Source organism: Calonectris borealis, chromosome 23 (genome assembly GCF_964195595.1).
Source record: "Calonectris borealis chromosome 23, bCalBor7.hap1.2, whole genome shotgun sequence".
NCBI classification, from domain to species: Eukaryota; Metazoa; Chordata; class Aves; order Procellariiformes; family Procellariidae; genus Calonectris; species Calonectris borealis.
The window spans coordinates 6,342,367-6,358,531 of NC_134334.1; the positions used below are offsets into that span (position 1 = coordinate 6,342,367).

The following is a 16,165-nucleotide window of genomic DNA, read 5'->3' on the forward strand; positions in this document are numbered from 1 at the left end:
GCATTGTTGATTACTGTGACTTTGTTACGATCTCTAGTGTCCAAGCCTGCTTCCCACTTTCCCTGGAAAGGGCAGGACATGCAGTCTCTCTCCTGTCTCAGGTTGGCAGCATGTGGAAGCTCTTACAGTCTTGTACCTGTTGAGAGGCCTTGAGCTCATCAGAGGCCACTAATTTGGCTTCCTCTTTGACAGCTTTATTCAAGGCCAAGAGCAGAATTTCCTGTGTATTGGGGCAGGAGGTTTTTCTGCTGGAAGGGAACTTGCATTCTGTTCCTACTCAGAGGAACAGCAAAATAAAGGACTCTTTGAATCGTTTATGCTTGATTCACTGTACTTGTCTCTTTGCCATCTACAATGCTCAGGAATAGTCAGTAGGTGTCAGTAACTTCCTATAAACATAATGAGAAACTGTTTCCCTTAAGCCTGAACTGGTCTGTCCCTGTGAGACAGCAGTGCTTTTTCTGCTTCTTGAGGTTCGTAATAGCTACTCTGCAGAGCCTGTTGGTTGAAAACAAGAGATGTTGATGCGTTCCATGTTTAGTACAAGGTGCTCTTGCAGTACTAGAGAGCAGCCTAGTTCTAAACTCTTTCAATGTGTAAAATCACTGAGGTGTTTCATCAGCTGAAATGTGTGGTTTGACTGTTTCCCCAGCAGGCTGGGAGAGGGTCCCTTTTGTGACCTGCCACCTAGTGATGGCCAGTGTGCAGTCACCACTTAGCTAGTCTTTACCATTTCTCTGTTTTGGTCTTTAGAGCTTCCTAGAATGTATCTGATACGAGCTATCTGCAGTCATGTCATGTGGCATACCAGAAATGTCTCTAATGAAGTCATAAGAGACAGCTTTGTTATTTCCCATTACAGTTTTCGCTTTCCAAAGGATTTAGTTACATCCGTATGCTGTCCAACATGGACAGGATTTCCCTTCCTAGGCAGGGGTAACTACTGCTGTGTCCAGACACGATAGCAGCAGTTAAGCTGTCTGTTTGGGTATAGTTAAAGCAGTGTCTTGCCTGTAGATAAGTGCTGGGAGAGGGAGGGGCGTTGTTTTGGCAAGATGTGAACTTGAACCCACTCTAATTCAGCATTGGTCAAGAACTGCTTGCAGGTTCCCTCTTTTGTGGGGGTTGGAAAGAACAACAGCTCTACCATGCACGTCTTAGTGGCACATCTGTGATACTGACTTGTATCTTTTTTCCTCTTTTCTTCCTCTTTAAGATTGTTGGGATAATCACTCGGCACAACCTGACCCACGAATTTCTGCAGGCAAGACTGAGACAACACTATCAGACCATTTGATGCCCCTGCCCACCCTGCCCCACTGTCGGTGTGGCTACCTCCCACTTCCAGGCCTGCACACGCGCTCGCATTCTGCTTGGACCCCACAAGGCCCAAGACTTGCCGTTTGGCTTCTCACATGCATATCAAGCCTGGGGAGCTGGAAAACACCTTGCTAGCCAGAGAATTAGAGGAGCTGCCTGAGCCCAGAGCTGTTGATTGGTCTCAGGCACTTGGTTTGACCAGTCTTTATCCAGGTTTTTTCTCTTCCTGTGCCCCAGTTATCTCCTTTCATCATTTGTTGTCCTGACACTGTATGTTCTGCTATTTTGTTTTGGTTTGGGCTTTTTTAAGGGTTGGAAAAAAGAACCATCTAGCTCCACTGTGTCCTGTGCAGAGAACTGCAGCATCTTTTCCCTGTCCGCCTGTATGTCTCCCTTTTCCTCTTCCTCCCTTGTTCCTGCAACTGTTGCCTTATTTGTGTGAGAAGGGGGTCCCTGTCAAGGCTGAGAGGAGATACTGAAGTTTGCAGTTATCAAATAGCTGCTCTGGAAGATGGGTTTTCTCAAAAGCAGTATTAAAAAACCCAACTCTTTGGAAATGCGCCTCTCTTTGCGGGTGCTCCCAGTTGCCCATGTTTTTCCACTCCAGCTTCATTTGTTCCTTAATTTCTCTCCTTTTTTCATGGGGAAGCGTTCCTGCTGTGATGTTTTTGACAGCAGCTGACTTTTGAGAGCAGCTCAGTAAATCAGGAGTTCAAAACAGTTCAATTCCAGTTACTGTTTGGGATGATAAATATTTAATACATTTGCAGAGCATCTCAGAGAAGGGAGATCTCTTTTCCTTCTTAGCTGTTGCTATTATCTCCCTGTAAGAGACTCTTCTAAGGCACCTTGTGGCACTCCACTTTGTCACTACCCTGACACTCCTGCATTTCTTGGCATTTGTAGGCACTTTGTCTTTGTACTGATCCAACAGTGAGAGCCTGGGACACCTTTCCAGCTAGGGTTGGAGACCAGGGAACCCCACGTCCTTAGAGCATGGTGAAGTGTTGCTTTCTGGAGGCAAATAGAACTATGCCCTGTCTCGGGGGTTGGTTGAATTCTCTCTGTGTCATGAGAGGAGCTGGTGTAACTTTAGGCTGCCATACAGGAGGGATACTTGGTGCTGGTGACTAACAGGCAGGATCTGCTGCAGAGTGATAAGTGGGGCTGTCTGTGCTCTAAAAATGCTTGGGATAATGTTTGCAACTGCAACAGCTGAATATCTGTAAGGGTAAAATCAGCACTTAGAAGCCAGTTGCAGCCAGTTCACTGCTTTAGCAGGTACCATCCTGGCCAGCACCTGTATTGTTCCAGCAGGCACCTGCCCTCCTGAGTTTTGCATACAGATAACACTCAGTGGGAAGCCAGCATTGTGCCTCCAGGGGCTGCAGAGCTGATTGGCTTGATAAAGCACAGAGCATTCTCCCAGCCAAGAGACTGGGCCAAGTAACATGGGGAATGTATCCCGGAAAAGCTTCTGCACAGCCTCTGAGCACTCCAGTTAACCTGTTGTCTGCCATAAGGAGCTAGCTAGATGAGAGTTGTGGCAGAAGGAAATCAGACATTATTGTATTTTCTGAATTCAGGAATTCATCTATGCTGAAGATTTTCCTGACTAAACCTGAAGAAGTTGTGCCCTTTCCTTAAGTGTGTCAAAACACTAAATCTGTTAAAACAGCCTCTTTGACTGTCTTTGTGGAAGCTGATTGTTCCAGGGCACTGCTCTGCAAACTACTGGCTCCTGAGCCTTACTACAGTTAGGGTTAGGAGGAGGTTTTGTGCCCAGGTCACCAGCCGTGGTCTTGATGTAGGGCTTTTTAAGTCACTGGAACTCTTAGATGTTCATGGAGCCTTTGCAGTCCAGATAGTTGGTAGACAGATGTATTCTCTGGCTGTGCTTGCAGTAAAGACAGCTGAGTCATGGGAGGCTCTTGAATTTTGTCCAACAGATGAGAGAAAACTTGGTCTTACAAGTGGTTCCTGAGGCCAAGTTTTAGGGTAGAATTTGTCCTTGTCATACAGTGCATGGCATGGCTCAGCTGGAAAGTTTGGTTTTAGCAAAGCTGTAAGCACTTAGATCTTAATTTTTATTCCTCTCCATTCACATCTGGAGGCCTTTTTTTCACTTAGTGTTCTTTCCCACCTGCTGCCTCATTAAGAGAGGAAGGGTAGATCTTTGTTTTCAAGAATGGATTTATACCATTTCCACAAAGGAAAGAGTGGGCTGTGGTACATGTGATGGCAGTTGTTGCAAAGGAAGCTGCGTGTGTCCCAGGACCCTTTGTTAATTATGGCCACTCTCCAGGGCTGCTTGGGAAGTGAAAGCAGGGAATACGTTCATTCTTTTCCCTTTCTTAGTCTGCAACTTAGAATCATAGAATAGTTTGGGTTGGAAGGGACCTTTAAAGGTCATCTAGTCCAACCCCCCTGCAGTGAGCAGGGACAACTTGCAGCGACAGCTCTTGTCTCCTCCACTAAAATAGTTTTGCTGGCTTCTGAATATCTCAGCTCCATTTCAAATAAGGCATGCAAGCTCTTAAACTTCCAAGAGTAAAGCAAAGATGTTTTCCTACAGCCAGTATCCATCTTGTGCCTTCAGCCTGGACTCCTTAGCTGGGACAGGTGTGGCATGTTCCTTAGAACATATGAGTTGGCATAGGCTACTGCTCTTGACTTGCAAGTTCTTTCCCTGTAAGTAGAGTAAGGATGTTTGTTCTCTCTGGATAGTCTCTGCAGATGATTTCTAAAATGCTTGTGTTTCCTGAGCTCTGGTCTTGCCCTGAGCTATCCCAAGAAATTTCCAGCACCCTTTTGCACTCCCTGAAGCTGGACTGTAGGTTTGAAATACGCTTCTGTTAACCTACCTTTCATTCAAAAGATTTGTGCTTGTGGGCAGTTACGAATCACAGGAATCCTGTTTTGATGGGATTTCAGATCACTCTAATGTGGAATTAGCAATCCCGTATTGTCAGAGCACCTTGTCAGGAATGCCCTATGTCTCTCCATGACAAATCTTTTTCCTCTTGCTCACGTTGAGTGATTGTGTGTGGTAGGTTCCTTCTCTTCCTGCACATGAATAGGGCTCCTTAGATTGTTTGCCTTGAGCTGATCATGTCCTGTCTTATTTCTGTACACAAACTACAGCAGTATATTTTGCTGCAGGATGTCTTGTCATTGCTACTGAGGCCTGGAGTTAGGCAATCCAGACAAGACAGACTGAAAAATCTTGTCAATGTGTCTCAGCACCAGCTGCGCTTCCCCATGAGAAGGCCACTTGCCTTCAGCCTGCTGTCAGCACTGTCTGCTCTGCCTATGCATCTGTCTTATTCAAATGTTTCAGCTGGAAAACACACCCCTTTCACTCCTTCAGTAAAGAAGTTTTAAATGAGGATGGTGCGTGACCCTGTCAGCTGCTTTAAAGGGAAATATCTGTGTGCAATCACTGTTATGTAGTCTGCAGAAAGGGAATTGCAAGTTCATCTGACATTTGGAGATGCAACATTTCCCTTCTGCTAAGGACTGATGCAAAGGGGCTTGTGTTGAATCAGTCTTGTTCTCACACTTTGCTCACTTAATTCCTTTCTTACAACACACTAACTGCTTCTACTCTGGCTCTGGTTGCTTAGTGATTTACCAAGAAACTTACTCTAACATAGGTGCCTGTAACCTTTTACTCAGAGCAACACTAAAGGAATAGTAACCAAGAACTGGATTAGTATTGATGGCAAAAGTTAGGGGGTAGTGTGGGGCATTCTCCGCTGCCTCATGGTTTCCTGTGCAGTGTTAATTATGCGGTTCTGAATTGTTAACTTACTGTGAGCCATTCCAATGGTAGCAACTTACCTTTCCATTTGGTTTTTTTGCACTGTTTTTTGTTATGAAATGATGTAAGCTAATTCCACAGTGTATATAAATTGTATTTTTTTTAAATTTGTATGAATATATTTTTATTTGAACTATGGCACTTGGGAAGTATTCATGTAACCATAACATGTCTGAGAGTAAAATGTTTGTGTGTCTCCTTCAGCACTTTCAAGGCCTTTTGATGTTTCTAGTGTTGTCTTATTTTTGCCCTTTATTATAATAAAACTAGTAGAACATGGCAATATCCAAGAACATGATTTGAGGTAGATGAGTAGTTGCTATTTATGAGCTGTCTGGATCTAACAGGTTGTGCAGAAGGTGCTCTGAGGCTGGGCAAAGGTAGGAATTAGTGTAATCCTTTAGGTTGCGGTCACTCTAGTCCCATGTTCTCTCACAACAGCTGTTTAAAAGGGGGGAATTACCAAATGTTTGATAAGGAGCTGAATTGTACACATTGTGCTAGCGACGACTGCTGCTTTTCTTACCTGAGAACTCCTGCTTTCCACCTTCCTCTCAGTAAGCTAATGAAAGGCATTTAGAGTGCAGTGTTGCATCTCTAGTTTTACAGGTGGCTTCTCCAGGATGTGAAAAATCTTAATTTCATCTTTAGCTCTTTATTTAGTTTGTGGCTATCTTTCCTGCTTTATCCTGCTGTCTACCTTACAGAAAAGAACTTGTGACAATTTTTGATCTTTTATCACATACTTGCAGGCCAAAAATGTGAGTAAGTACAGTCTTTGAGCACTGCAGAAATATCTGACCCAAAAGCTCACTGCCTTTCCATGTTTGTGCTGTTTTCCTGGATCAGGTAGCGGCGTTGTACAGGATGCACGTAGTAGCTCTCTGATGCACTCTAATACGAAGTTAGCTGGCAGCTCATCTGGCTCCTACCCTCAGTCTCTCACTTGGTGTGTATGTAATGACAGGGAGAGCCTGAAATAGATAAAAACATCTGTTGGGAGGGAGTGGCGGAAAATCTGTGTTTGGGAGCTAAATAAGAAGTGCCATGGTGGTCTTAATTAAGCTGTGCTCCTAGCAAGGAATCAGGGTAGAAGAGAGTCATCAGGAGAAAAGAGTGGGGGGAACTCTGCTTCAACTCTGCTACTGCCTTCAGTCGTAAATGCAGTAATGTAGGAGAGAATGAGAGAAGCATTTCCTTCCTAAAATTGAGGTACATCCACTGCCACTTTAGCATAACAGTAAAGGAGGAAATAGACTGTCTTTTGTCTACTTTCTCACCTCCCGCCCCTGAAAAAAAGGGGTGGGAGAGGTGTGTCTGTCCATGCTTACAGACACAGCTTGACAATTTGGTGTAATGGCAGCTTCCTTGCAGCCAAACCTACTAAAGCAGTCAGCTGGACTGATGCAGATACGAGACACTTGGTTAGAGCCTTTGTCAGCTTTAGGGCTACTTCGGGTGTCAAGATTGTATGCAAGGTGATGCCTATTGCTGAGAGTAAATGCAGTAAAGTTTCTTGCCTGAAGGAGGGATCAAAACCAGTTATAAGTGGTGGTTTCTCTTGCATTTTATCACGGGTGATAGAGGTGGTTACTAGAAAAGCTGTGTAATACATTTATGCTTAAAGCAACCAACTTCACGTTTAGATTAAAATCCTTTTCTACAGAGGATTAATAGACTCATTAAATCCAACCATGTGTCATGATCCCTGTACCTGTGAACTGTGTATCTAGCAGAAGAATTTAGTGGTGTTTGGTGAGATTTTTTTTTTTATTTTTGCTTTGCTTTGCTGGCAGGATACAAGCTGCCTACTTTAGCATGTGTGCATACACATACAGGTGTGTATCCTGCAGCACACACAGGAAGAAACAGAGGATGGCCGCCCTGAGCTTTGGCTGCGCTTGTGTGTAAGATGAGAGAATGAAGCTGCTCTTCCTGTCCAGGGTGCTGAAGCGCTTTTCAGCGGCAGTGGGATGCACTCAGCCTCTTCAGCATCCACTGTAGCTTTTCAAATGCAGCGTGTGAAAAAGCTTGTTCATAGCTGGAATGAGATGGCAGTGAGTTCCACCACCGTCTGGGAAGTGAGGGCTACCAGTTTGTGAGGTTTAGATGTTGAGATTACTGTTTAAAAATAAGCAGGATGTCTCTTTCTCCAGGCTGTTTCAAAATTGCAGAAATAAAAGCACAAGTCGCTATATGGGCCATGTATGGTTTAACACACATCTTAGTGATTCTTAAGCATCTAGAAGCAGGAGACTGGAACCCCTGTATACCAGTTTGAATAGATGAACATAGAAAACAATACTGTGTTGAAGAACTCATGACCCTAACAGAAGACAGGACAACCCTGAGACCCTTGCTGACTCCCCCAGCAGCTCCTTGATGCTTATACTAGAGAATATCTCTGTGGGATGGCTGACTTTACACATTGATTTTATCTTTCTTTTGCTTCTTCCCAATTCCCAGCATAGCAGGCCTAACCCTAGCTGCCTTCTCACTACCTTCTGTTTTCTTAAAACTTCCCCTCCTCCCAACTCTGCTTCTTTTTCTATATGGGATTCTGCTGGTTTTCCAAGAGAGCATTCAGGAGATGGGAAGGTCTTACAAATCCTCGTTCCTTCCTTCCCACATAAAAGACACCAAACTGTGATTACAACTGTAAGCCTTATTTTTGTCTTTTTTGTGGAAGTATATCACTCAGGGATAGAATCTGCTCCTAGGAAAACAAAATGATATAACCTTCTGTTTACAAAGGGCGAGTTGTACTGTTGAGAGGGGAACTGATATGCGCAGGATTCTTTGAACTAGGAAGCCCAGCCATACTAATTCCTTTTGTTTTGTTCAGGTAGGATGATAGGAAGGCTGGTCTCAGAAACTGTTAGAGGTGATCAATGAAAAGGACCAAAGGCAGCAGCTGTTTTCTGGTTGCCAGCAGTGAGGTACAAGAGCCCATCCTGTGGTCTTAAAGTTTCTTCCTGCCTTTTTGTTTCACTCTGGTGTTTTCCTTCTCCTCACTGTGAGACTGATCTTGAGACCTCTTCTCTTTATACTTGCAATGATGGCAGGAATAAGACTCAAAGAACAAAGCCCACTGCATTCTGTCACTTCCTCCAGTAAAGGGTTGGGGAGTGGAGCCAGCAGAAGATTCCCTTTTAAAGTTGTTTGTCCATAGCAGTTGTCACTGGAGTGGCAATGGTTCAGCTCCAGCAGGGAATGACAGCACAGGGACATCTGCTGCAAAAAACGTTCTTGATTTGTTTCAAGACGTTTCACACTTCAAAGGTATGAGAAAAGCACCAGAAAAGATCCCCCTTCCTTTATCTCTCAGCAATGCCTCTGGACTCTTCCTTCTTCGGTGTGAAAATTGAGACAAGCGTTGGACAACTGGGTGCCAGCCGTCTAACGGGAGCTGTACTTCTGGGTAAGGAAGAGACTTGGGGAGAGGCTGTTCTCAACACAGCAGAGTTGTCAACAGGCTTTCTGCTAAATTCCGAACTGTATGACCATACTGCTGGTAGCCTCTGTCTTTGGGCATGGTGCCAGCGTACTATCGTCTGTAAAGAGTTGCTGCCTGGGATGACTGGGACACACTTATCAAGCAGATGTCAATCAGCAAAGGCCTTAGGGGGCCAAGCTTCAGTGAAAGTAAATCAAGCAAGCTGGATATGGCCAGATTGTTATGCAAATTGGCACAGCTCCACACTTGCTGCAGCAGCGGAGGATGTGTACCCTATACTTCACACATGATTTCTTAGAGAAACAAAGCAGTGGTGACAGTTCCTCTTGGCATTTTTGCCTGCAGATTGAGATTTCAGTGAAACATTTCACCTAGTGGGAAGCTGGAAAGGGATAGTGCAGCGTCTGAGGGGGAAAGAAACCCTCAAATCTAATTTGCAAAAAAACCCCACGCGAACCAGACCACTTTTCCAAATGAGGCTCATGCCTTATAGCGTGCATGAAGCATGCTAGTGTAATTACTGTATTTCAAAGTTCAAAGGAAAGAAAGCTGCTGAATTATGCACTACCAGTCAGGGTTACTGCCAGAAGCTATTAGGAAGTGAGTATGAAGTCTGGCATTGCAGGAGGTGGCAAATGTCATTAGAGGCTGGGTGGAGGGTGTTAGCCTGGTCCTTCTCTGATCCCACTGGGATATTTCTTCCTTTGCACAATGAGCATGGTAGCACTTGGATGCATCCTAGGTGCTGTGTTGTGGGGGGGTTGATTAAGATTTATAAAGCACTCTGGTGCCTGATAGGGTGGAGGAGGGCAGGATTTCAGGACCCTGCCCCATGCTCAGTGCTGAATAGTTACTTGGAACCTAACCTGCCTTAGCTGCTTTTGACATCAGCTCTTGCTTTGCAGTGATAGCTTTGTCCCAAAGGCATCCTGTGGTTAGACTGTTTCTGCATTGTTTACAATTACAAGCTACACTGATTCCCTGTTTTGGGACTAACTCACAGCACAGTTTCTAAAGCAAAACTCTGAAGTGCTTGTTTGGTTGCATGGCCACTAGCCTTTTTTCCTACACTATTATTGACACGTCACCAACCCTACCTTCCCTTAGGGGAAGTTTCTCTGGAAGACTTGAGATGTATCTTGGATAGGTGTGAAGACTTAGTAGGAATTAATGTAGAACTGAAGATTAACATATCTTCAGTTCATGCCCTCACAAGAGTCTGGTACTGCTTGTTTCTCCTCCAGTCCAATCCCTATTTTCCTCCAAAAAGTTCTACCAGGATTAGTTTCCAAAATTTACAGGCACCAAGGGCGGACCCGCTACAAAGGAAGGAAGCTACCTTACATTTAGACGTGGGTCTGTGCAGAACTGGCTAATGCTGGAAGAGAGCAAGGCCTAGTTAAAAGGAATACCTGCATCCTTTCATGGATAACGTGCAGCTGTGCAAATCCCTTGCAGTGACAGCAGCAGCAGAAGAAATAAAAGGCTGTGAGGTTAGCACCTGATGTGTATATGGGATGACAGGACTGTCCTTTGAATCTTTGAGCCATCAACACAAGTCCAAGTTGCTGCAAAGTAAGGTAGAGCATGCATCCCATGCTGTGGTAGCTGCTTGTGCCTCTTTTCTTCCCCTGCTGTGAAGATCGGCCTGCTGACCTTCGGTGAAGAACAGAGGTGTGACACTTGCCATTGATACTGCTGGGTCACAGTGTATATGGCTGTTCTGTGAAACAGATGATAGATTAATTCACTTGCTAACTCTCTCCAGGATCCTTCATTTCTGCAGCTACAGGCTGAAATTCCTGGCCTCGCTGAAAGCAAGTTCCTAGTGGAGCCTTTTACGCTTTCTGTATGCACCCTCTTGGCCACAGTCTTTCTGTACCCTCTTTAGAAAGCAATCAATACAGCTCTAGAGAGACGTTTAGCTTTCAGATGTCCTTCCTTTCTCCATAAGCAGTGGGCTGCTTTTGTCTGTGAACTTGTTTGGGACTGGCTGTTCCCTGCTCTCTCTGATCCAGCTCTCACAGCAACAGTGGTAGCTTTGCTTGTCCTTGGGGGTGATGCTCTTAGCACTGATCAGCTCTACAGGCAAAGTTTCTCTCACTCAGCTTTTCCAAGTGCTTGTTTCTGTGTGCAGTCCTATTCTGACCTGACTGTGAGATTTCCCTGGGGGAGCTTTACAGCTCAGTGTGTTTATGGGAGTAGCAGTAAAAATCCAGCCACGGAGATGCTTTTTTCCTAGATTGCCTACTCTCAATTAGGTTCTCCCAGACCGCAGGGTCTATTAACATACTGTCTGCAAGCCAATACAGACTTGTTCCACCGGGAACTGGCTTGCTGTTAATACTGGACCCACCTGGCTTTGGGTCAGGGAGTGCCAACTCTTCTTGCCATTTTTAGCACATTCCACTGAACTCATTAGTGTTTTGTGCCTTGGGGGGATGACAGGGAGGGACAATTTACAGGGCCTTGATGTGTCTATGCAGGTTTCGCTTGACTGGGTAAAACTCAGCTCCAGCAAAGGCTGTTATTGTTAGAGTACAAGGATTGTTTTTACTCTCCTTTATAGCAGCGCATGGGAAGTCGGGCTGTTGCCCGTTGCTACTGTGGAGGGATCCACCTGCGTGTTCCCATCTCGCTGCAGTGGGAAACAGGTGGCTGCAGGGGTGTATTTGGAAAGGCTGTTTGAGAAGACAAAGCCCCATTGTCCCCACAGAGGCTTCCCAAAGGGTGACTTCACACCACCTTGATTTGTGAAACTGCCTCTGAGTAAATGCAAAGTCACTGTAGCTTTTCGCTGCAGAGATGTCTCATGGTAGCTGCTGGGAGTCTTGACCTGGGAATCAGTTCTCCTGCCAGGGAAACCTATCTGGGCACTATTGCACGGAGTATTTTATCTTTGGCTGGTGCTGCTGGAAGCAGAGGCTCTGACATGTGATTTGTATCACACTAGGTGTTGTTTCCCATTGGAGTGGAGCAAAGTGATTGCCTCAGAGTAGGCTTCTGCTCTTCTTCCCTAGGGAAGAATCACAAGGCCCAGCGTGGCAGGGAGCATGCAGGTGCCTCTCAGAGGCCGTGTCAGCAGTACGGGGAGTGACTGGGAGGGCAGCTTGTCAGAAATGTGATGTGTGACATAAGTGATGTGATGTGATGTGTGACTATTAAAGTGGTACAGCAGCCTTAGCTGTAAACAGGCATGTGCAGGAGTGGTGTGCCATTCACCACTCAAACTTACAGTTTCACTGTAGCTATGGTTCCTGAGAGCTGTTGTCAGCAACTGTCATGGCTCTGGCACATCTGCCTCCCCGTTGCCTATCTTGACGGAGTGTCGTTCCTCTCCCTATGCGCATATGCATAAGCAAAGTCAGAATTAGACTTCTGCAGTTGAGTCCATCCTGGTGCTGCTGTGTTCTTAGGCCCCGAACGAGCTTTCCGGGATGCTCGAGTAACGGATGCTGGGAATGAGACCCAAAATTAGATGCTGAAAATAACGCAGCTTCTAGTGGTATGTGCAATCACAGGACAGTTACGTTGAGCCTGGGCCTAATGCCATTGCTGTGGCTGACTTGGGAATCCAAACTATTTGGTCCTTGGGGTGCTAACTGAATATGGTCTTGGCAATATAACCCTATTTGGGCGGGGGGGAGAGTGTGGTTTGGGTTCAGATCATAGCTACAATCTAGCTACAAAGGCTTAAATGAAACCTTTATCAGACTTGCAATGTTTCCATTAGCCACGTTTAGAACAACTTTATGAGGGGCCATTCCCAAAAAATGATAAATGTTATGTACTAGCTGCTTCGTAATTGAAGTGATCGCACCTGCCCTCACATGAGAAATACCATGATATGATTCAAGCCCGTTGAGGATCCATCAAGAAACACTGGGGATCAGCACCTCAGCCACATGCAGAGTGAGACAAGACACAGTTAATGATGTATCTTTCTGTTGACGCTTGTAACCTTTATTTGGTCAGTGCTAGAAAGCATATACAATGAATTCCCTTTCCTCCCTCTGGTTATCTTGAAACTTGTGGAGTGGTACGATTTTTCTTATTTCTTTTAATGTAAATTTTGCTTACATGAGGGATTTGTGGCAGTGGAGTGGCAGTTCCCTTGACTGAATAATCTATACCAGCAAAAGGACTCTTTTGTTACTGAAACCCTGTCTATAGGAGGACTCATGTTCGTCTTTCAATGTTGAGCAAGCTTTTTTTTTTTCCTGCTAATCTGTTATAATTTCTTAGTGCAGCGGGAATAACTCATTTTTTTTTCTACCAAGTTCATACTTTCTCCGTCTTGTGTAAGAAAGATCCAGCCTTGTGGGTACCAGAGTACCAATAAAACATAGGCTTTTGACTTTAGGAAAATACAAGAAATTTTAATGTAACAGACAGGAGAGAGGTCCAGCATAGATGTCTAGCGTGTTAGTTTTATTTAAAGATGGTCTTTTGGTGCTAGAATAAGAAATGTTCTTTAAAAAACATCAAATAAATAAATAAATAAATAAATAAAAATAGGAATAACTTTCTGTTGAAGACCTTAGAAAGCATCCGGCTTTCATCTTGGGAGGAACGGGTACTGTAAAGCATTCTTCAGAGTAGGGTATAGAGAGGTTGTCCTAATTCTTCCTGGAACCTGCAAGCCAAACATGAAATAAATGTTACTAGAATCTGTTTCTCTCTCAGTATATGCCACCATTGTCAGCAGTGCTTTTACCTACCAAATTAATAGACACAGGATTTATTTTGAAAAAACAATACTAGCTTAAATATTAGGCTAAAATGAATTCCTCTCTCAAATTGTGTCTTATTAAAGACTTAAATGAGAACCTGCTCCTCCCTTGTGGCATGACACAGATGCAGTCTGCTCTATTCAGCTAAATGTCTTAGGCAGGACTCACCGTTGCAACCCATTCCACTCAGGGAGCCGATTCTATCAATTCTCCTCCCGAAGCAGCCAGAATCTCTCATCATCCTGGGCATCTGCAGCCCCCTCAGTCTCTTGAGGAAGGGGTTCCTGTAGGACAGAGGGGTGCTGGGTGCTAGCCTGGGTTCAGCCTTCTGGTCATCACTGTCATCTATGAGTTCTGGTGGGATTTCCTCCTGGGTTTTGGGTTCTTGCAGGTCAGGATTGGACTCCAGGGCTTCAATGATTGCAAACTTATCCTCCAGTCTCTCCAGCAGAGCCTACAAGAGAAGGATTAATTTCATTAAACTCCTAGTTTTGTGGTCATTTGCTATCTCTTCCGGTCATCCAATTCTGCATTCGTCAATGGTCCCATAGCCAGCCCTAGGGAGACTGTCAGGTTGGATCCTAGGGTTGCTGGTGGTACTTGAGCTCTGTCCACTGCAGTAAATCCCTGTTCATTAATTCCACCTATGGGTAGCTCTAGCTGAGAGCTGATTGAAGCTGCTTGCCGCCAAAGTGTGGCAAGGTTAGAAGAGCTCTTGGCAGAGAAAAAAAGCAAGGTCTGAGTTGCACAGGGAGATACTGTTCAACCCACCAATGGTACACAATCTCAAAGTACCTCTGAATCCATAGTCCACTCCCCTGTTCTCAGAAGTTGCCTGCAATGCTGCTTGCCAGCACTTGGCTTTCTCTTCTTTTTTTTTTTTTGTTTGCTTGTCACCCCTGGCTATTTCAATGGACATCACTTGGAGAAGCTCTTGGTGTTTTCACTAATCTCTGCCCCAGGAGTTACAGGATTGCTGCTCCTTAAAGTAACATGCATCTCCCTGAAAATACCTGTATGCTAAATTTATGTCTGCTATGTGACTTCTTCCTGGGTGCCATTCTCTACAATTTTTAAAGCTTTGTATAACAGGGATAAGATAACCTCCTCAGGGGCAGCTCATCCAATTAGAGGAATCTAATTGTCCATCTCTAGAAGTAGAGTGGAGAGGAGTGAGCCTTATGGCTTGCTTGACAGTGAATGCATTTGGAAGCCACTCTTCTCGGCTAGCTGCTGGAAACAGCCTAGAGGCATGGGGCAGTTTTAGCTTTGGCTGACACTGTCCTAATCATCTTAGGGAGTTTTTCTCAGGGTCTGGTGCTGTGAGAAGCTGGTCACTGGTACCAGTCCAAGGAAAGGTTTGAGCTTTCAGACTTCATCTTGCAAGACTGAGTCTTAAGCTTGTATTGTGCTGCCACAACGGATGTTCTCTATCATTCATTAAAATATGCACCTGGTAATTTCATAGCTCTAGAAGCTTTTCTGGGCGAGTCACACTAAATGATCATACTATTTCTCTAGCAACTTTTCTAAAAGTTTGACTTTGGATGTTCCACTTCCTCCTCATCTCCCATCCATATGCAGCCTCCTAAATCCACAAAGCTAGAGCCGTATGGCTGTCCTGCTTCACTGTTCCTGCCATTTAGTGGGATAAACAGGAGCCCACCTGAAAGTTTTCTATTTGTTCTTATAGACCTACTGTGATGCTTTTTTCAGTTTCTGGGACTTTGCTCCCAGAAAAGTGGATCTTTATGAGAAAAAGAACCAAAAACCCAAAGCAGACATCCCACAACATAAGAATTTTCCCCCTGCTACCCAGGAGCTCAAGTGAACCCAGCACTGGAGGATATTGCTCTATAGAGCTTCTCTGAACCCCTGTGGAGAACTGAGCCTTTGTCCCCCGGCATGTGATCACTGATGTGGCTATCCGATCGTGCAAAAGAAAGGCAAAAACACCACTTCATGCTCTGCTAAGCACCCCAAAAGTTTAACCCTGCAAAAGGAGAGAGTCCTCACCTCCATGCTGGCCAGTTCTTTGGCAGGGCTGAGGCTGTAGATAGGGTTGGTTCTGCTGGACTGGAGTTGGATGAGCAGCAGCAAGAGGAAGCCACAGGAAAATGAGCCTTTAGTGTCCATGGCGCTGGGTTCGTTGGGAATAGGGAAGTTCAAGCTGTTCCTTCTGAGATGTCTCTTCAGGTCTCTCTCTTCCTTGTCCTAGCCTCTCTCTTCCGAAGCTTGTCTTTTATACTCTTTGGGTGTGATCTCTGCTTCCTAGGTTATCAGTGGATTTATCTGGGGCACATTCCAGTCCCACTGCAGGCATGCAGCTCTGTCAAGGGAAGATTCCCTTTATTAGCTGTCATTAGGCAGCAGCTGCTGCTGCTGAGGAATGTATGTCACAAGTCAGTGATTTCATGTCACTCCCCCTCCTCTTGATACCAGGCGCTGTGATTACATAGTCCAGTTGGAAATTCTTAGCAATTTTCTTTCAAGAGACCCCTATAGTCAGATTTACACAGATGGGAAACAACCCTGAAACTGCTCTAAACTCTGCTCAGAAGGTTTCCATAGGGAAATTACCTTTTACAGGGAAAACAATAGGCTTTTCAGATGAGTATTTGGTGGAGAATAAAGGCTGAAGACAAATCTACTTTTAGGATACCTAAAGTATCGTGCACACTTTCCTTCTATATATGGAATATGCACAGCCACCGCATACCATGGAGTGTGCTGAAAATCCCAGGTTTGGGCCACTTCTCTTTTCCCATTGCTGTTGAGGTGATATCACCGTTGAGACTTTGTATTTGTATGTTGCCACCAACAGAGGCACCC

General features: G+C 44.9%; 2 protein-coding genes across 5 annotated transcripts in view; one reads left to right on the forward strand and one right to left on the reverse strand.

Moving 5' to 3' along the window:
• CLCN6 (chloride voltage-gated channel 6) overlaps positions 1-16,165 on the forward strand; it is a 68,577-nt gene that overhangs the window by 14,346 nt on the left and 38,066 nt on the right. For 2 of the 3 annotated variants that reach the window (XM_075172514.1, XM_075172513.1), the window contains exon 23: positions 1,217-5,428. The exons of the other annotated variant lie outside the window; for it this stretch is intronic. In XM_075172514.1, the coding sequence (XP_075028615.1) occupies positions 1,217-1,297 (81 nt within the window). In that variant the 3' untranslated portion in view covers positions 1,298-5,428. Of the gene's footprint in view, positions 1-1,216; positions 5,429-16,165 lie in introns of those variants that run through there. 3 annotated transcript variants of the gene reach the window in all.
• On the reverse strand, positions 12,532-15,658 carry LOC142092448 (natriuretic peptides A). Of its 2 annotated transcripts, XM_075172512.1 has the most exons (3): positions 15,350-15,658; positions 13,502-13,787; positions 12,532-13,236 (listed from the first exon to the last, which is right to left on the reverse strand). In XM_075172512.1, exons 1-3 carry the CDS (start codon positions 15,467-15,469, stop codon positions 13,220-13,222), a joined length of 423 nt encoding a protein of 140 aa, XP_075028613.1. In that variant the 5' UTR covers positions 15,470-15,658; the 3' UTR covers positions 12,532-13,219. The 2 variants fall into 2 exon arrangements, with proteins under 2 accessions (XP_075028613.1, XP_075028612.1); XM_075172511.1 differs by lacking the exon at positions 12,532-13,236 and having other exon boundaries at positions 13,403-13,787; positions 15,350-15,543.

What these genes read in the sequence shown, in the direction of transcription:
- LOC142092448 (XM_075172511.1), bottom strand. Translation starts at nt 15,469, where the DNA reads ATGGACACTAAAGGCTCATTTTCCTGTGGCTTCCTCTTGCTGCTGCTC. An exon ending in AAGAACTGGCCAGCATGGAG is followed by an intron (nt 13,788 to 15,349) that starts GTGAGGACTCTC and finishes CTTCTCTTGTAG; the next exon opens with GCTCTGCTGGAGAGACTGGA.